At 26.9% G+C, this 22,368-nt stretch overlaps 1 protein-coding gene across 1 annotated transcript; it reads right to left on the reverse strand.

Moving 5' to 3' along the window:
- Positions 1-9,554: 9,554 nt before the first annotated feature.
- On the reverse strand, positions 9,555-10,124 carry LOC127247368 (protein TRACHEARY ELEMENT DIFFERENTIATION-RELATED 7A-like). The gene has a single exon (XM_051269198.1). The coding sequence runs from the start codon at positions 10,122-10,124 to the stop codon at positions 9,555-9,557; it is 570 nt and encodes a 189-aa protein (XP_051125155.1).
- Between the last annotated feature and the right edge of the window lie 12,244 nt (positions 10,125-22,368).

Genomic DNA, 22,368 nt, shown 5'->3' on the forward strand with positions numbered 1-22,368 from the left:
CCTTCCAGAGACTTGAATGAGATCCAAACACTTTCTACATGCATGAATATTTTGTCTTTCAAATTTTTCATAACATTTCCATATTGTTTCTACTTTCATTTTTATGATTTTTAATGAAATTTCAGCCATTTTTTTTCAATTTCCAACATTTTAATTATCTTTCATGTATCAATTTCGATCTTCTTGCTATCTTATTCATCTAAAAATTGCGAGATAGCCCAGATCCTTTTTTGAGGAGGCCGGGGAACCCTTTGAACAAATCAATTCTGACGGATTTTTCCGATTAAACCGTTGGTTTTGGCGACAGCACTAAGAAAATAGTCTCGGATTTTAAACTAAATCTGAGGCTATTGTTAATTAGTCTTGGAGTTTGTCTCGAATTGTTACCCGAGGTTAAAAACTTGTCGTTTTTTTGAAAAATCTAAAAATTTTCGAGGCTATTTTGAATAATTTCGCAATTTTCGAAGCCATTTCGAGTGGTCTCGAAATTTTTTAAGTGCAATTTTATCGTATAATTTGTAGTTTTTAGAAGTGCATGATAGTGGTGTGTTCGTGAAATAGATATGTAAATGTCTTTGGACTGTTATTATTTGTTAGTGTTGCCCTATATTTAAATTTTTTTGTATATATTTTAAAATTTTAAAATATTTTCTATTCATTTTTAAAATGATATTAAAAAAACAAAAAAGTCTTGAAAACTCATATGATTTGGAGACCACAATAATAAAAGGTCAACACAAATACAGTCTTTTTTAAACTATTTGTATTAAATTTCTGAAACTATTTTAGATTCACTTGAAAATTTCAATAATTTTTCAATTTATTTGAATTTTTCAAGGGTATATGGTCATGGAATTTTCAATGCTATTTTGGATGACCTAAAATTTTTTAAGAATAGAATTTTAGAGGCAATATAAATGACAAGGAGCTTATACTCATTGTGAGAGCTTATATCATTTTTATTGTATTCGTTTATTTTATTTAAAAATAATTATACAGTCATACCAAAATATTTTTATTTTTATTTACATTATAAACATATCATTACACATACAATTCTTTTATAGATAAAGTCAATAGGTAAAAATGTCAAAATCTCTCACTTTCACCTGCCAATAAAATATTTTTATTTCTTAATTTACTACCAAAAACTCCAAATGGATACAGAAGTGGGACGGAGGGAGGTAGTATTAAAATATATATGCAGAAAGTAAACATATTGATACATATATAAGACGTGGAAGAAATATAAAATTAAGTATGCTATTCACATTTTTTAGAGCTTTCATATGAGATTAATAATATCGAAGACGCATCCATTTGTGTTCCCTTTTCTCTTTTTTAATAATTATGATATTTATATATCAAGTTTTCACATTAAAATATCAAAATTCAATAAATACTTTAATCTTTTAAATGATATACAAAATAAAAATAAAAACACATATGAAAAGACCCGGGATTTTATATTCCAACATGTACACGACTCGAATCCAGAGGCGGATCTACCTTTAGTGGAATGGTGGCACGTTCCACCAGTGATTTTATCATTTCAAATGAAAATTTTTATAATTTAATAAATGTGCTATCACTAAAAAATTATATAGGTCCGCTTATAATTTAAAATTGTATCGTTATCCAAAAAAACTTAGCTAAATTATTTAAATTTTAAATTTTAAAATATCATCAATATCTAAATAATTAAAATTCAATTCAATCCAATTAAATAATTAATTTATATTTTTAAACATAAATATACAAAATAATATTATTATATTATTATTTTTTTAATAAATCGAGTCTCATAATTTATTTTATTTGTAAGTTTATATAAGTAAAAAACATTTCTGAATCCGCCGTTGCTCGAATCCATACACCATAGAACTAAACTAACTTTATCCACGAAAATAATAATGTTATAAAACCCTAGCTAGGATAATAATGATCGGATTGGAAAAGTGTTTGAATGTTTTCATTTATATATATATATATATATATGTATTATTTCTTAAAAGATATCGAATTCGAACTATATATTATATATGTGATGTCCTACTTAACAATGATTGGGTATCCTCCCACGTTTTAATTTGATCCGAATGGATCGATGATTGTTGGATAAGATCATATGTCTCATCTTCAACATGTAATAATTCCTAAGCATATATAGATAGATACATATATAATTCTTTGGCCACTCCATCGAAATAATTAATGCTTATCAAACCCTACCAAAGTAATCGGGACACTTGAAAAAATAAGTATATATATATATATATGTATATCATCTTCTTTTGTTGTCGATTCTTCCAGCTTTGGCCATTGTAAGATTGCCACGTGTCAATCGATATGTTGTAGTCGAGCTGCCCTGGGCGAAGACGAGGGGCCGTGGCCCCCAAAACTATAAATTTTTATAAACTAAAATAGAAAATAATAATACTTAAATTTAAGTAAAAGAAATAAATTACGGGGTTAATTCTCTTAAAATCACCAATTCCTAAATCATTTTTCTTATCAGTCTCTATTCATATAATTATTTCATTTAGGTCCATGTTTATTCCACGTAACTCCCTATTTGTAATTATTACACATTTTTACCAATTCTACCCTTGAATAACTTTTTATTCATATTTTTATTCACCAAATATAATCCAAAACCGTTAGTTAAATAATACTCTCTCCGTCCATATACAAAGTATACATTTATTTTTGGCGTGGTGTTTAAGAAATAATAGTATTTTAATTATAATGTTTAGTTAAAAGTAGTGTAATGACATTTTTGTCCTTACTTTTTGGTGTAAATATAGTGATGTGATGTAAAGTAAGGGTATTTGTGAAAAAAAAAAAAAAAAGAAAAAAAAGACGATATTTCATAAAATGTTTACTTTGTAATTAGACGTTCCAAATAGAAATATGTATACTTTCTAGCTGGACCGAGGGAGTATTTAATTATATTGTTTGTTTATCTATGGAATAAATCTGTTTATTTTATATAAATACATTTCTGTATATAGAATCGATCTACTTATGGCTCAATAATATTTACATGATTTATTACAATACATTAGTTTTTATAATAGAAAAATATTTTTTCAAATAAAAATTTATTATTTTCAGCTTGTTTATTATATTACTCATATTTATATTTAATTGAGATCAATATTTTTCTTACAAATACTTTATATAATTATAATGTAAGAGTTATGAGTACTTTTGTATTATATATTTATTTATTTATTTCTTGTCAATTATAATTTTTGTTGTTGTAATCTTTTATTTTATATTTAAATGAATAAAAAGTAGAAATAAATTATAAAAATTAGTGCTTTGTTGTGTAGGTGAAAAAAAAGAAGAAAAATGATAAATAAATTAAACGAGGGTACTATAAGATTTTTACGTGAATAAGGAGTAAAAATGAATAAATTTGTAAAAATAGAGAGTAAATAAGATAAAATTAATGTATAAAGAGTAAATAAGAATATGAATATAGAATTAGAGAGTTACGTGGAAGTTGCCCTAAATTATATATGCATTGATATTTATATATATTTTTTATATAAGTTACTTTGATTTAATTATACTCCCTTCGTTCCATATTTATATATCCATTTACTTTTTAGAAATATTAGTATTATATTGGAATATAGTATAAGTAAAGATAAAAAAACTAAATTGCCCTTATTAGTATTGTATGATATAAATGTAATAATATTTATGTAATATATTATAAATTGGAAGGGTATTTGTAATGTTAAGTAGATAATACAGTTACTTAAAAAAAATAGATACTCTTATTATGGGAAAAACAAAAATAAAAAAATTGAATATATTGTTAAGGAACGGAAGAAATATTTATCTTAAAATTAATTTGTTTAAAATATTTTTACTAGCTATATATTCATTTATATTTATATTTTTTATTTGTTTAATTATTCATTCTATTATACTACCACGGTCTCATGTTTATTACTCCCCTCCCCGTCCCACATGTATTTTGATTTTATGAAGTTATTTTGATTTTGATTTAACAATATTTGTCTTTTTTTTTATATGAAAAATAAGTATTTTAATTATATTTTATATTTTATATTTTTAAAATTTTAATTGAATTAATTAGTTAATTTAATTTTAATTTATAATTATTTGTATTATATTAATATATTTTGTAATTACTTAATTTTTGTAAATTCTGATATATATAAAAAAAATCCGACAAATAAAGTATGACAAAAAAAATACTCTCTCCTTCTTAATATAATAGTCTTGTTTCTATAAATAATTATATCACCATAAAACTATCATTACTTTTTCATTATTATTACACAATTACCACTACTTTTTATGCTAATATACTCACAAGGGCAAAAAAATCACTTAATTTTACATTTTACCGACTATCAATATAATATCAATATTTCTTAAATATCGTGTCCAACTCAATATTATACTTTTAGGACGAAAGGAGTATTTCTTTTCACTCTTTTTCATAATTATTGTTTCATTTAATCATTTGTTAGTCACATCAAATTAATTGTTTCATTATCATAAATAGTAAATCTGGTACTCACATCACTACTATAAAATTATTGTACTTTTTGTATTATTATTACATAAATATTAGTACTCCTTTTTAATATTTAAATTGAAATACATATACGATAAAATAAAATAAAATAAACAATGGCAAAAATCATATTTTAACCCTATATTCCTACTATCACTAAAATATCAATATTAATTAAACTATCTGCAAAAACAGTTTGTTTCTTTTTTTTAAAAAAAAAAATCAAACATATTTTTTTAAAAAAAAATAATATATTATATACTTATTATTTTTATATTATTTATATAATTTTTTATACTTCAGATAAAAAAAAAAAAAGTTAAACTAAAACATAAAATAAACACACCCAATATCTATCAGAAGAAGTATATTTTAAAAATATCACATTATATAATTTTCGCTTCGATACTTTTTAAAGTTTTTACTTTATCCTTCAACAATTATTTTTTTTAAATATCATATCAAATATTTCTTAATTTTTAACAAATATCACATAAAATACATGTATTTTTTTTTGAGATAATTTGAAGAAAATTTTTTTATGTTAAATATAAAAAAATATATAAAAAAAATATATAAAAATAATAAATATATGTGATATATTAATTATTTTTAAATAAAATATGTATATATATATATATATTTTTGTTAAAAGAACACACCCCTAACATTTTGTTATCTACTTTTTTACAATGTTTCCCACTATTATATAGTTATTTCGGAAAAAATCAATTTTGGTCCAAATATAAAAAACTCATCAATTTTAGTCACAATATAAATAATTTCAATCAATTTTGGTCCCGCCGTTAAAAAACTAACGGAAATTGCTGACGTAGACATAACGGAAGGGACGTGACAGCTGACCTGAAAAGTACATAGCCATGTACAATTATACACGGTCATATTGTTGCATGGTCATGTATATTTCAGTATATACATAACCATGTTGTTACACGGTCATGTATAATTCTACACGGCCATGCACATTTTTGTTTCGGTCTAATTTTTTTTTTTTTTGTTATATTTTTTAAAAAAAATTATTTTGAATTTAAAATAGTTGATATAGTTTAAATGGACAAAATTAATAGTAATCATAAAATTATACATAGTCTTTTAGCAACATGGTAATGTATAATTATATACTGAAATATACATGGCCGTGTAACAACATGACCGTGTATAATTGTACATGGCTATGTACTTTTCAGGTCAACTGCCACATCACCTCCGTTATGTCCACGTCAGCAATTTCCGTAATTTTTTAATGGTGGAACCAAAATTGATTGAAATTATTTATAATAAAATTAAAATTGATGAGCTTTTTATATTTAGACCAAAATTGATAAATTTAGGTTATATTATGAACATAATTGATTTTTTTCCCTTTTATTTCTAATAAAAATATACTATCTCCGTCCCATAAAAAAGTATCTATTTTTCTATTATAATCCGTCTCATAACAAAGTATTCTTTTTTTATATATATATAGTAACTGTACTATCTATTTAACATTACAAATACCCTTACAACTTACAATATATTACACAAATGTCATTACTTTTATATCACATATACTAATAAGGTTATTTTAATCATTTCTATTTTATTCTTACTACGTCGCAATATAATACTAATATTTTTAAAATTACTTGTAAAAAGTAAATAGAATCTAGTTATGAGACGGATGAAGTATTAGTTTTACATATAAAATAATATAGCCAACAACTAATTCACCTAAAAACAATTCAAAACCTATAAAGCAATAGAATTAAATATGGACTAGAATATACGATTAGGACCAATTCCTCCGTGGAGATATTTATTCTTCTATTTCTTAGCCCAATGGGCCTCAATAGAGTAGAAATCATTTCAGAATCCATTTCCATTTTCATTAGAAATACTCTCTTCTTTCCGGCTACTATATCCCTTTTACTGTAAATATGAGAATTTAGAAGGAATATAATTAGTAAATAATTAAAAATATATTAGTAAAAATAATTATTGTATAATAAAAATAATTTTTGATTAAAATGAAGATAACTCATTAATCTAATTAAAATTAAAAAATTAAAAATAAAATTAAAGTGTATAATTCTTTTTTTAAAAAAAAAGTAACCGAAAGATTGAAATGAAAAGATGGATATGGTAAGTGGGACGGAGAGAGTAAAAAATTTACGTTCAAACTGAGAACTTAACAAACAATTACCCATTTCACCGGGTACGAACTTTTAATAAAAATTGATAAAAATATAAATTCTTTTTTATTTTATAATAAAGGAAAAGTAAAAAAAAAATACGGATATGTTTGTTTTGTGTTTTAGTTTGAAATAATATTTTTCTTTATTATTATTATTTTTTTTGAAAAATATGTTGGAAAATTTTCATAAAATAGAACACACTTGTGGTATTCTTTTATTTATTAAGAAGTAAAATAATACTACCTCCGTCCCACATACCGTGTCTGCTACACTGTAGACACGGTATTTTAGGAGGGATGTAATTAGTAGATAATTAAAAATACATTAGTGAAAATAATTATCCTATAATATAAATAATTATAAATTAAGATTAAGACAACTAATTAGTTTAATTAAAAATTTTTTAAAAAATTAAAAAATTTAAAATGAGATTAAAGTGTGTAGTCATTTTCCAAAAAAGGAAAGTGACATGGTATATGAGACGGATAGAAAGGACAACGTAGACATAGTATGTGGGACGGAGGGAGTAATTTTTTATGACAACAAAAAAATGAGTATAAATCTAAGTAAAAGGTGAAATATTATTTAAAAGAAAAAGTCATTAATGACATGCATGAAATAGTCTTCAAAAAATGCAGTATTTTTCACTCTCGTATTAGCGAAATGATGTACGGAATTATCATATTTGTGTACATAATTATAACACTGTATAATTAACTAATAAATTTGAGTTATTAAATAAAAGTTTAAAATAAATTTTGAAGTATTTATGTTAAACATGTACTCTACCTGATAGAAAATATAAAAAAAACATTAAAGAAATGAACTCAATATGTGTTTTATTTTTAATATGTTTTTATTGTATTTTTCGGTTACAATTATTGTGCTGAATCTTTACATTTATTATTGATTTTAATACATTTAATAGATTTATAATGTCAAACAATAAATTTATTATTGATTTTAAAACATATTCTCCCTCTCTCCCATAACTATGTATCTATTTGCTTTTTGCACGTAATTTTAGAAATATTTGTGTTATATTGGGATATAGTATGAATATAATAGAAATGACTAAAATAACTTTATTAGTACGGTGTGATATAAAAGTAATGATATTTGTGTAATATTTTGTAAGTTGTAAGGGTATTTGTAATGTTAGGTAATAGTTACTAAAAAAAAATGAATATTTTGTTATGAGACGGACTAAAATGAAAAAATAGATACTTTGTTATAGGACGGAGGAAGTAATATATTTATAAAACACAGACAAGATTTGGAGCCTGGAGGCATCGAGTTTGAACTCATTACTCATAATCATTAATCTATCTCCACACCATTAGTTTCCTTATGGACTAGTAACAAATGAGGCATGGTTGTAAATGACATACTTTCTTGTAACATAATAATTTCAATTGATATTTTGTACAAAAAAATAATAGATTTGTGTAAGTAATCGAAATGGTTATATGATTGAGCATAATTTTTGAGATAAATTATGTAACTGAATTAATATGAGATAGAGTTTGTTTCAATATTTGTAACTCTCTGAATGATTACGAGCAAAAAGCTACCAATAACATTCGATACAATCACTTAGAACCATTTTTTACTGTCCCGTCTTTGTACACATAGTTCAAAACGATTTAGTGAATACTATATCATAAATTTCTAGAAATGCTTAGCAAAAGGATAGCAAATTATTAAGATGACAATTTGTAGGCTTCTTGCGTTAGAACATAATCATCGATTTTTAATACGATATAAAAGGAAGATCATGTTAGTTGTGAAACTTGATAAGACTTACAAATAGAATTAGATATTTGTTGGCATAAGCCAACTATATGTTTAGGATTTCAATTATATTCATTTACTTCAAATTATTTTTTGATGTAATATTATAATTTCATGATTTTTTTCTAAATAATTTTTTGTGAAAATTGAGTTTATTATTTTTTTCGTTTCAAATTTAAATTAACATTATTAATCAACTATGTTTTTCAATAAAAATATATTATTTTTTAAAAAAAAAATTACATCAAAATCCTATTCAAACAAAACTCAAATAAATATCTCATTTTAAATAAATTTCAAACAATAATCAACCAAACTCATTATATTTAACGGTACCTCCAAAAATTAAATCAATTGGGATTAAATTGAATAATCTAATTCTTTGGTATCTTATATCATTTGGTTTTATTCTTTGTGATATTTTTAAAACTAAAATTTTGTTTATAACGGAGTATGAGTTACTAAATAGTGTAAGAGCACGAAAGATCATATCAAATTTAGGATTCAAATATCTATGTTTTAAGCTTTGTTGTTAAACATATTTTGCCTAATGTGACTTGCTTTATCAGTCTAAATTGTAGATTATTAAGTTTGGCCATGAATTTACCTAGTGCTCACTCGAAAAATAGCGAATTATGGATTTCACTTAAAAAAAACATAATAATAATAATAATAATAATAATAATAATAATAATAATAAATAAATAAATAAATAAATTTAAATTGGAAATTGGTTAATTGGTTAATTATGATTAAATGTATCGTTGCACATGATCAATCTCTAAATTCGAAATTAGGGTTTTGTGTATCGTTATTTATTCGTATATACATCATTATTTAGGAAATTAAACTAACTCGTTCGAATATAATGGCATAATTTTATTTTCAATAAAATGAAAGAATGTTATTCATTATATATATATATATATATATATATGAGATTGCATATTCAATACAAACTCGTAATGCCAAAAGGAACATTGAAAAGATTACTTAATTTAATAGTCGGATCCCTTTATTGGAACGACATTCTTCTTGATCTCTTCCTCAATACAGACATCATCGTCGATTGTCAGCATAATTTTCTTCGATCCATGGGGACCCTCAACGATATCTTCGTGGACTTTAACGTGTTCTTCCATTTGAACTCTATCCACTTCCTCAACGGTTCTCTTGTTTCGCTTTCGAATCCAGCAGAAAAGAGCAGCTGCAAGAGATGCCAGAAAGAACACTCCACCGATCAAAACGAAAATGTAGATGATCACCGTCGAATGGTTTCCGGGGACTGGTATCGGCGGTGGTGCCGGAGCAATATGAGGCGGCCGTGGCGGAGGTAGTGGTGGAGGGGGATGTTGTGGTGGTGGTGGTGGAGGATTTTGTGTTGGCGGGGGAGGTGGTGGAATTGGATTATTTGGGGGTTTTAGGGGTGGGGGACTATGGTGCGGCGGCAGCGGCGGTGGTGGTGGTGGAGGAAATATAACTCGGGGTGGCGGCGGGATCGCCGGCGGCAGAAATTTAGGAGGGGATGGGAAATAGGGGAAATGTTGGGGATTTTTTATTTGAGCCATAGCAGTATGGCATGAAAATTGATATGCATATATATATATATATACCAATTGGAAGTAGGTTTAATTATTATTATTATTATATTGGATTGCTTACACTTAGGTATATAGTTTTGTAGTAACTAAAACTAATTAACTTGACTTGCAGGGTGTCGTTTGATTGCATTAAAATACACTCTTTGATATTAGGGTTCATGAATGATATCTATTACATTAGGGGGCCACACGATAATATATGGCGGCAGTTAGAGTGTTGAATTTAAAATTCAATCGTGTGTTGTCCTGCAGCATATAATATTATTACCAACAACGCATTGTATATGTTAATATAATACAAATACATTACATGAACTAACAATATCTTATATATCTGATACAACATACGCAATATATATATATAAATCATTTTATGCATACACATTTTATAAAAATCATATGCAATGAAGATACTTACCTAGGGTGTGTTTGTCTGAGGGTTTGAATTTTGAGTTGTGATTTGAATAGTAAAAATTTTGAATTTTAATAGTTGTATAATGTGATATAAATAGGTGTTGATGTGATATTTTGAATGTAAAATTGATTTTTAGTATAATATAAAAAATAAAAAATAGATGTTTGATTTGATTTTTTTGAAGGAAAAAAATGGGATGAATAGTGTATTTGTGGGAGAATCCCAAACAAACACACATGTCTTCATCTTCATATCACATTAATTTTTTATTTTTTATATTATATTATATTTCTTTCAATTAACCAAAAAATACATATAATTATAAATATTTATTTTTAAAATTAAATATTTAATGTTACATAAATAATAAAATTTTATATAATATAAAAATAAAAATAAAATTCTGATGAGTATCTCTGTATAAATACTCTGAGATATTTTAAATTTGAGTTAATGAAATGGGCTTTTAGAAGAATGAGGTAACTAGGGCTTATGTTCTTCATGACTCTTTGTAATGAAATTTTTTTTTGTTCATGAATTATTTAAAAAATAAAAGAAAATAAAATCTAAAGATTAAAAATAGTAAAATATATTTAAAAATAAAGAAGCAGTTAGGAGAAAAATGAATTAAATACTGAAATGCAAATTAAGGATGCATGATAAAAAGAGGCAATGAAATGTAATTATAAATAAATCCATGTAAGCTTTCACTACATAAAAATCTTGTGAATGAATCAAATTCCCAATTGTAGCTTGGAGTCTTTAAAGTGATCGAGAGGCAGAGGCGGATTTAGAAAAAAAATTTTAGTGGTGGCACAATAGATATATTAAAAAATATATATTAAAATAATAATATTAATATTAATAAAAATAAATTATTATTAATGATATAGAAAATAATATTATAATACTACCATATATATATATTTAAAATATAAATTGATTATTTTTATTGGATTGAATTTAATTATTTGGATACTAATGACAGTTTAAATTTTAAATAATCCACTAAAATATTTTTGGTGGTGGCACAATTATTTAATTATAAAAAATTTCTTTTGATGTGATAAAATCACTGGTGGCACGTGCTACCATCATCTTCTACTTGAATCCACCCCTATCGACAGCATGATGAAAGGTTATCAAAATTCTTGTTTATATGAACTGATGAATTGGAGAAATTGCATCTACTCTGTCGAAAAATAAATCTTGAGATATTGAACCAGAATTGTTGCAACCGTTGGGGACTCTCGTTACGGGTAAATAATTAATGGTTTTGTTTCTCTAACAGTTCGAGTTTTTAGATAAAACAATCATTCTGCATCTGATATGGTTTGTGGTGTGTATAACACTATGTATGTGTGTGTTTGTGCTTTGTTAGTGTATAAAAAATTACATTTATGTTGTTTAGAAAAATTAGTACGGTTTTGTTTTCTCCAAATCAGCATGGTAACCAAAAGCAGTTTAATTGTTTATTTGGATTTTCAATCTTAATTACCGTAATAGTTAATTTTTAGTTTCGATTTCCGTTCAATTTAGTTTGAATCTATTCATTTTCTCTTTTGATAATTAATTCGTATATTTTACTCCGTCCGTCCAACTCGAATGTATTACTTTGAAGTTTTGTAATATATTAAGAAATTATAGTATTTTATTGGTTTAATAGAAGTGTGTAAGAGATTTTGATATTGTTTTATTTTATGTATAAAGTAATTGCATGTTTAACAACATATTTGTAATTTAAACAAAAATTAAATATATTTGATATCAATGTATAATTACTTTTCCACAAAGGACTTTTAAGAGGTCACAAACAAGCTTAAGGCCCATTTAGCTTCTATGAGTTGTGCCCAAAAAATTTTAGGGCTCATTTTAGATTGATTTAAAGAATTAAACAAAACTCAAAAATTAAAAATAAAAGCAAAAGACAATAGCAAAACTAACTTGGTTGTGTATTTAAATAAATTTATATAAAAACAAATTTTTGGGAAAAAAGAATATATTTAGATATAATAAAATTGAAAGTTGTTTCGAAGTATTAAAATTATCGAGAATATCATGTTGTTTATGTAAATGAATTTTTCTACTAAGTTTTTTAATTTATTTAAAATTTTATAAAGTATCTAACCTAATCGATAATATATTTTTTTATACTATACATATCAATTCTATTGGCAATTTTAATTTAATTATATATAAAATGAAAATGAAATAATTATGTGTGTTTCTTTTAGTTAAGTTTGGAAAAAATTGATATAAATTTGATATTGAAATAATATTTTTTAGTTATAAAGATATTTTTATTAAGAATAGTAAAATTGAAATAAATTTGTAATGTAATATATAATTTTGTTTAGTATTATATTTTAAATGAAAATACAAATTCTTATATAATATTATTAATAGAAAAATAGCTTTTTCATTCTATATTATATATATATATATATATTATTGACATAAATACTCTTAAGTGACCTAATTAAACTTTGATCATATCTAGAATTATCACATTGGAAGACTTAGAGGTCAACAATCATATAGGAAATCTAAATAAAATCATTTGGAGTAAACACACACACCAAGAACAAGAAGACAATGTCATTTCTCGTTCCAATCAACATAGTATTATTATTATTTTTTTATTTATTTTTTATTTCATGTTCTATATCTAAATAATGAGTCGAACTTGAGCATCACTAGCTAAAAACCTTTTAGTTGTGTTCGAAAATAAAATAATCGACTCGATCAATTTCAAACAATAACAAAATTATGTTCCAAACAACCTTTAATTTAATTTTCTTCTAAAGTATAAGCTCATATTCGGTACATACAAGAGCTACAACATTTCTTAAGCTAAAGATAAGTCGATACATGCAATCAATCAATCAACCACCGCAACCACCACAACCACCACAGCTGCTGCCGCCGCCAAGACATGAGTCTCCACAGCTAAAGTTATTACCACCACCTCCGAAAAAACCTCGGCAATTCCGAGCAGCTGCAACTGCTTCTTTGCTCTGAGCCTTAGCTTTGTTGAAGCCAAACATGGCAGATTTTCGAAGCATCTTTAATTGCTTCCTTTTTCTTGCAGCAAATGCTTTTGCCCCTAGAAGAAGTCTTCTTTCGTATCTGTGAATTGTAGTCCATGATTTGTGTCTCCTACTACCACTCTTCTTTCTTCCTCTTCGATTTCTTCTGGACAGACAGAAAAACATTGAAATAATAAGAAACTTATGCCAGATTAGGATAACTTAATTTACAAATGTGCCTTTATATACATAAGAACATACATATATATATATATATGTAGACACACAGAGTGAAACGCGGTGAAATCATTTTTATAAAATATATATATATATATATATGAAAACACGTACACGGGGAAGCACGGTGAAATTACTTTTTAAAACATATATAGATCGATCATTAGTTCATTTTTGTAATTACTCAAAATAATGCATTGTATACTACCAGAAGTATAGTAATTTGTTTCGAAAAACTGGTTTGGATATTGAACTGATTCTGAGACACAATTTTTTTTTAAAAAAAAAAGAACTTCACAATTTGCTTCGGAAAAATACCATAAGAAAAAAAGAAAAAACTTGTTGCTATTCAATTGGGTTTAGAATTTTCGAGACTCATTCAAATATTATCTAAAACTCGTAATATTGCATTGGAATAAACTCGAAATTTATGTACTTTTTAAATATTAAAAATATTATATTTATGTCAAAATACCAGTAGTATACAAGAATGTTGATACTACAAGAATGTTGGTACTAAGTACTACATATCAATGCTAGTAGTATACTATTCAACATATCATTCCGATTTTCATGTTGATTAGGTCAAATTAGTATTAACCCAATTAGCACATATATATATATATAATATTTTTTCCGTTTGCTTCTAAGGGTCACACTTATCTTTTGCGTCATTGTACTTAACATTAAAAATATTATTATATTTGTATAATCTTTTGTACAAATTTCTTTCTATCGGTATTATAAGACACTAATTGAAATATTTTGCAATTTTTTCTTAATTTGTACTATATTTTAATATAATAATTAATATTCAAAGATCAACACGCAAAAGATAAATGAGACTCTTAGAACCGGATGGAGGTAGTACAAGACAACTCACTCCAACACAATAAGTATATATACATCACACTATAGTAAACAGTTCGATTAAAATTAAACACAACGTCTAGGGAATTACTATCTAAACGTGTTTGTAATAATTTTAAAATTACCTCCGACAACACTTATCGCAAGATCATTCAAATCCCATTCAATCTCATACCCCATTTACAATCCCTAACTAATCTCATTGTAATGTAAAACTCCTAATCTTTGATTTTCTTCTAAATTTATAAATCAAGTCTATCTACATTTAAACAAAGTCTTATCACTTTGTGTCTACAACTCATTCACGAGCACAAAAAAGTTCGTAAAAACTAACAACAATGTTCTCGAAGAAATTAAGTATCATAAAGACTCAATTCTACTTATGTCATATTGTCATCATTTTTCACTTTTTCGAACACAAAAACCCACTGTAAACTCGAGTCTTTATCCATAATCAGCTTCAAAACACAATGTTAGTTCCGAATTCGGATAAATCAAAACACAAAGAAGCAAAATTAATACTCCCTCCATTATAATGTTCACTTTACCATAAATACAGAGATTTATGGAGATATAATTAGTAAATAATTAAGATTGTATAAATTAAAATAATTATATATTAAAATTAATATAACTCATTAATCTAATTTAAAAAAATTTTAAAAATTATAAATTTAAAAATTTAAAATGGTATTAATTAAAGTGTATAATTTTTTTCTCAAAAAAGAAAATTGATAAAATAAGTGGGATGAACGAAAATGAAAATGTGGACACGGCAAAGTAGGACATAATATATTTCAAAGTTAATTTATGTGAAATTTCTTAATATACTATAATACTATGATTATTGATTAGTCATTAGTCATTCTACAATGTTCGAATATTCTTTCCAAAGACGCGGTTTAGGTTACACAAATAAAGTCATATGTTATTTAAAAAACCATCCAACACAGAATTACCTTAACACAATAATTATTTTAACATTTAGAATAATAATCACTTAATTGACCTCTTTTGTTTTCACATAGCAACTTGCACCAAATGTTACTATTTCATTCATTATAAATAAGTGGCCATAAATTTCTGTGATAGATCTTATGTTTCAATTCATATGTGAAGACAATTGATGTGACTAATGTTTTTTTGGTTTTTTTTATTTTTTTTATTTTTTGGCTAAAAGAAATTTTTAAATAGTACAGCTATATATGTACAAGAGGAAATGAACCTCTTCATTTGATAATGATCAATGGGAAATAATACAGGGTGTGTTTACTCGTGAGGTTTTGGTTATGGATTTTGATTTTGAATAGTAAAATTTTGAATTGAAATAGTTGTTTGATGTGATATAAATATATGTTGATGTGATGTTTTGAATGTAAAATTAGATTTTAGTGTAATAAAATAAATAAGAATTGAGTGTTTGATTTGATGTTTTTAGAGAGAAAAAAAATAGTAAAATCAGACCTAAAATCTTACAAGTATATTCTTATGCAAAATCTGATGTTTTTATTGTAATATGAAGGGTGTGTTCTCAATATATTTTTTTTCTCATACGTTTTTTTTTCATAATAATTAGTTTATCGCGCACATTCATTGTTTTCATATTATATAAACAATTTTATATACCTGGCATAAAAAATACGTCTCTTTAAAATATTTTACAAAACAAACACACCCGAAGACGGTGAGTAATTCTATCACGCTCAATGTTTATGCCAATAATTAATCACGCGTAGATTCCCTAAGTACTCTCTTCATCCCTTAACAATCTATTAATTTTTTTTATTTTGGTCTGTTCCATAACAAAGTATTCATTTAAGTGTATTATCTACCTAACATTATAAATATCTTTTCAATTTAGAATTTATTACACAAATGTCATTACATTTATATCATACAACACTAATAAAATTAGTTTGATTTTTTTACATTTATTTCTAGTACATCTCAATATAATATTAAATTTTTAAAACTACATTCAAAAAATAAATTGATATATAGATATGGGACAGAGGGTGTACTACATATCAAATACTCTATCCGTTCTAGATCAGATGACTCATTTGGTTAGAGACATGTATTTTAGGTAGCGTAAATTAATAACTTATTAATATTAAGTTATGATATTATTTTATTATTTTTTATATAGCAATGCTATTAATATTTTAAATATTTTAGGATTATATATCAATAAAATATATGTAATATGAATATAATTTTGTACATAATAAAATTTAATATAATATAAATAAATAAATATATATATATAATTATTTATAATTAACTTAAAACTAATTTTATAAAAAAAAAAAGATGTTTTAAATATAGATAAAAATATTTGTTTATTAAAGAAAAATATAAAAACAAAAGAGTTTTGAATGAGTTCTACAAGTAAAAAATTACAAATTTAATTAAATTAATTTATATTTTTTAAGTATGTTTATGAATAAATTTATTAAAAATATATAAAGGGTCATCTTTATGGAACAATCATAAAAGAAAAAATCATATTTGTCGGGACGAAGAAAGTATATATATTATTCAAACAGTTTTGTATATGATATATAATTATATAAGTAAGAAAATGTGGGTGTGGTTATTTGGAGGTTTAGATTCTGGGTTAAGTTTTAGGTTTGAGATTTAAATAGTAAAAAATTTGAATTTTACTAGTTATATGTGATATAAATAGATGTTAATATCATGTTTTGAGTATAAATAATTTTTAATATAATATAAAAAATAAAAAATAAATATTTGATTCGATATTTTTTTAGAAAATAATGTGTTTACTTATTTAATTTTGGGTTTTGATTTTGGACAGTAATGTTTTGAATTGAAATAATTTTTGATGTAATATAAATATGAATTGATGTAATATTTTAAATATAAAATTAAATTTTAATTTAATATAATAAATAAAATTTAGGTGTTTAATTTGATATTTTGTAGTTAAAAAAAAATAGAATAGTAAAAACAAATGCAAAACATTGTTTGATTGTGGTTTGAAATGATGGTGATTTGAGATTTTATTAAAATAGTGTTATAATGTGATATTTTGTGAAAAAAATAATATATTTTTATTAGAAACTGTATCAAATAAATAATATTCACTCCGTCCTAAAAGTATAGTGTTGTTGTGTTGGGCACAAGATTTAAGGAATATTGATATTATATTGGTAGTTGGTAAAAAGTAAGGATAAATAACTTTTTTGCCCTTGTGAGTATATTAGTGTAAAAAATAGTGGTAATTGTGTAATAATAATGAAAAAGTATAGATAGTTTTATAGTGATATAATTATTTATGAAAATGAAACTATTGTTTTAAGACAACAAAAATGGTAAACAAAATCGTATTGGAGGGAGGGAATATTAATTTTGATTTAAAATAATAAAAAAACAAAGCGTGTTTTCCAAGTTTAAAGCAAGGACAATGGTCAAAAACTACTCGTAATTAAATAAAATGACTATATATGTATTAATCAAATTTAATATTTCATTGTTTTAAGGAGATTTTTCTTAACCTTTATAACCATCTTTTTAACAAACAACATTAAATGCCGTTAGGTTGTTTTATATATTTTTTTTTTAAAAAAAAAATTACTATGTATAAATAGAGTTTAACATCACATGGACAATTGTTAGAGGTTTCTAAGACTTTCATTTACTTTTTCGCATGTTGATATTTGAATATTAATTATTACATGAAAACATAGTATAAATCAAGAGAAAAAGACAAAAGAATTTCTATTAGTATTCTATAATACTATTATAATGACATTTGTACAAAAAATTATACAAATATAATGATATTTTTAATATTAAATACAATGACAAAAAAAAAAAAAAAAAGACAAATGAGACCCTTAAAGCCGGACAGAGAGAGTCTCACTTTTATACTTTTTCTTTATTATAAAAGAAATTAATTATTTTATTTATTTTTCTTAAAACATGTACTCGCTAAAATGAGAATAAATTTGTAACTAGTTTACGAAGATTGTGAAGGTTGGAGAATAAACAGGACTAGTTAGGGGATCATAGACGTAGAATATGGAAAGATTGATTAGAGGAAGTGCAATATTATAGCTAAATCAATGTAAATGTTAACACAAAATAGATATCACATTTATTGTATTATAGTCTCACCATAGTATATGATATAGCCATATAGGGACATATATCACGTAATATATATACAGACACCTCACATGAATTATGTTAATATAATACAAATACTAACATATTATATAGTTTCATATGATACATATAATAATTAATTTTAGCACAAGAAATACATATTCATACAATACACTTATGTGATTGTATTTACATAGTGTTGATTTTCTGGATAATCACCATAACTATTCAGATAATGATAATAATAATAATAATAATTAAACAATAATTAATAAATGGGAAAGGGATATACTGTTTAATAATAATTAATTCTAGCCACCGCCTCCACAGCCACCGCCACCGCCGCCGTCTCCACCACCGCCACCGCCATCTCCACCATCACCGCCCCCACCTCCGCCATCATCACCGCCCCCACCACCGTCGTCTCGCTCTCTCTTATTATTATTATTATTATTATTTCTGCGAAGACGAGAAAGGAGAAGGGTTGTTGCAAAGAGGCAACCGAAGACGATGAGTACTATTGCATAAGCTTCCATCGTGTCTTAATTAATTTCATATCATATGTCGCGTCGCAATTAATGAATAATTAATGAGCAATTAATGAATATAATCAATGGATTGGCTTGGCTTGGCTTGGCTTCTTGGTATGGATAATATAATATATAATAAACTTCATAATTAAATCAGGTCAACTACGATCGAAAAGAGCTTCAAACTTGGGCTACTGTTGTCATTCGTTCATTTTGTAGCGTTACGTGAAGTGAATGACTTGTCTCTCAGGCAGAGGCAGCTGTGCCTCTGGGATCGGACAATCAAAGTCAAACTGTTGATTTTTCATTTTTATGTTTTAAATAATTATTTTAGCCATTTTTTAATTTGTATTTCAAAATTACTTCGACAGTGTGTTCTTTTATTAAAATTTATCAAACTTCTATTATTCATTAAAAAAAATTTCTACTAAAAATATTAGATTAAATCTTTATTTTACTTTTTTATATTATACTATATTGAGAATTTTGGTATTATGAGATCTAACAGAGTTCCTCGATAATATTGATAGTTTACTCACTCCTTAGTCCAGCCACCGAGTTCCACATAAACCCTCTTACCCAAATCCGAGGGAGAATAGAGATAGTGAGAGAGGTAGATCCCGAGAGAAAGAAGCTTAGAGGTTTCTTGGTGAGTTTTGGGAGGTTCCGACATAGTTTTTCAGTGAGATTTAAAATTTCTTTCTTATGGCTTATTTCAGTAGGTGTCGAAATTTAAGAGTGACGCGCTGACCTCCATCTTTAGGTCTAGTTACTTTGGATCATTTCGCACATTGGGTTGAACCAAAAAATAAAGTCTCTTAGTCACGGGTGAAAGATCGGCGCTTTCGGAGCAAAATTATGGAGAAGATGACCGGAGTTGGTTTGGACTGCCTTGTCCGTGTTTGTATCGTGGTTTCTGGAAACCCAAGACTGTTCGAGGAAGAAGAATCGATTTAGTCGCCTTTGGTCATTGAGGATTGTTTGAATATTTGCGAAAAATAGAAATTGTATATTTATCAAAAAAGAGAGTTTCAATGTGCATATATAGACATACATATGTGTGCCCCAAATGACAATATATAAAAAATATGCTAATACACCCCCTCCCCCCTTCAAACTCAAGGTAGTAAAGTAGAAACCAACTTGAGTTTGCTCAACAATGTAGAGAATCGGCCTGGGAAGAAGGACTTAGTGAAGATATCTGCAGTTTGATTCTTGGAAGAGACAAAAAATAGATGAATAATGCATGCACGAACATGCTGACGAACAAAGTGACAATCAATCTCAATATGCTTGGTGCGCTCGGGAAAGACATTATTATGAGAGATCTGAATTGCGGTCGTCTTGTCACAATAGAGGGAAGTGGAAGAAGGCTGAGGAACCCCGAGATCAGAAAGAAACCGACGAAGCAAAGGAGCTCTGAAGTCGAATCCACAAGAGCACGATACTCAGACTCTGCACTTGAGCGAAAACGAGAGTTTGGTTCTTGTTGCGCCAAGAAACAAGGGAACTCTCAAGAAAAAACAATAACTTTTGATAAAGCGACGATCGGTCAGATCACCTGCACAGTCAAAATCAGAGAAACCTGCAAGAACCAATAGAGAGTCAGCAGAAGAATGAAGACCATGTAAAAGTGTTCCCTTGACATAACGAAGGATACGCAACACATCAGAATACTGAACTGTTCGGGGATTAGTCATGAACTGAGCAACAACATAAACCACAAGAGCTATGTCAGGGCGAGTGACCGTCAAGTATATCAGGGATCCCACTAACTACCGATAGCGGAAGGGATCTTCTAGTGGAGTGCCGTCGAAAGGAGCAAGTTGGCAGTTCCCCTCGAGAGGGGTGGATGCAATTTGGCTATCAGTCAGACCCGAACGAAATATGAGAACATATGCATATTTTGCCTGAGATAGATATATACCATCTGGAGCGTCAGAAATCTCAAGTCCGAGAAACTAGCGGAGCTGACCAAGACTCTTCATGTCAAAGTGTCGATGAAGGTAGGTCTGTAGATCGGATATACTAGAAGTGTCGTCGTCGGTAATAACCATGCCATCCACATACAACAAAAGAATGATGATCCCGGCAGGACAACGACAAATAAATAGAGCAGAGTCATAGAGAGATGCAGAAAAGCCATACTGAAGGAACGCAACACTAAACTTGGCGTACTAAGCTCCGAGCGCCTGCTTCAGTCCATAAAGGGCACGGCGCAGCTGATATACCTTCCCTGAAAAATCCGAGCCAAGTGGAGGGGTCATGTAGACTTCCTCAGACAAATCTTCATGAAGAAACGCATTCTTCACTTCCAACTTTAATAATTGCCAACGTCGAACAGTGGCAACATCAAGGAGACAGCGGACATATGTCAAACGAACAACTGGAGCAAATGTCTCCTCATAATCAATAACAAACTTATGCGAAAAACCCCTAGTTACAAGGCGAGCATTGTAGCGCTCAACAGAACCATCGGAGTGAGTTTTGATTTTGTACACCCACTTGTAGCTAATAGGTTTCTTGCCAAGAGGCAGATCGACGATATCCCACATGCCGGTCTTCTCAAGAGCCTGCAATTCCTCAGACATAGCGTCACACCACAAGGGATCACAGTTCGTCTCACGAAATGTTCTGGGTTTATGGTGAGATAAAATAGCAGAAAAACAATGATAATCAAATAGATGAGAGGGAAGACGACATACATGGGTGGGTCGCCGATCAGTGGCGGCAGGAACTGGAATTTCCAGAGGATCGGGGCACAGGCTCAAGAGGCACAGGAGAGTCAGTTGGCGGGGAAGGATCAACATCAGACAAACCAGTAGGAACGGACGGGGGTTCGGGACCTGCAAGAGAAGGAGAGGAATCCAGAACAAAGAACGGGGACTCTAACTCAAAGGGAATAGAAAATTTAGACTCAGAGGAAAAGAACTTATGCTCCAAAAAAGTAACATCCTGAGAGATACGTAGACGATTCGACACAGGATCTCAACATT

The sequence above is a fragment of the Andrographis paniculata genome, unplaced genomic scaffold (assembly GCF_009805555.1).
Source record: "Andrographis paniculata isolate CXL003 unplaced genomic scaffold, ASM980555v1 Contig32END, whole genome shotgun sequence".
Taxonomy (NCBI): Eukaryota; Viridiplantae; Streptophyta; class Magnoliopsida; order Lamiales; family Acanthaceae; genus Andrographis; species Andrographis paniculata.

Excerpts from the sequence above, each read along its gene's own strand:
- LOC127247368 (XM_051269198.1), bottom strand. The coding sequence starts at position 10,124 with ATGGCTCAAATAAAAAATCCCCAACATTTCCCCTATTTCCCATCCCCT.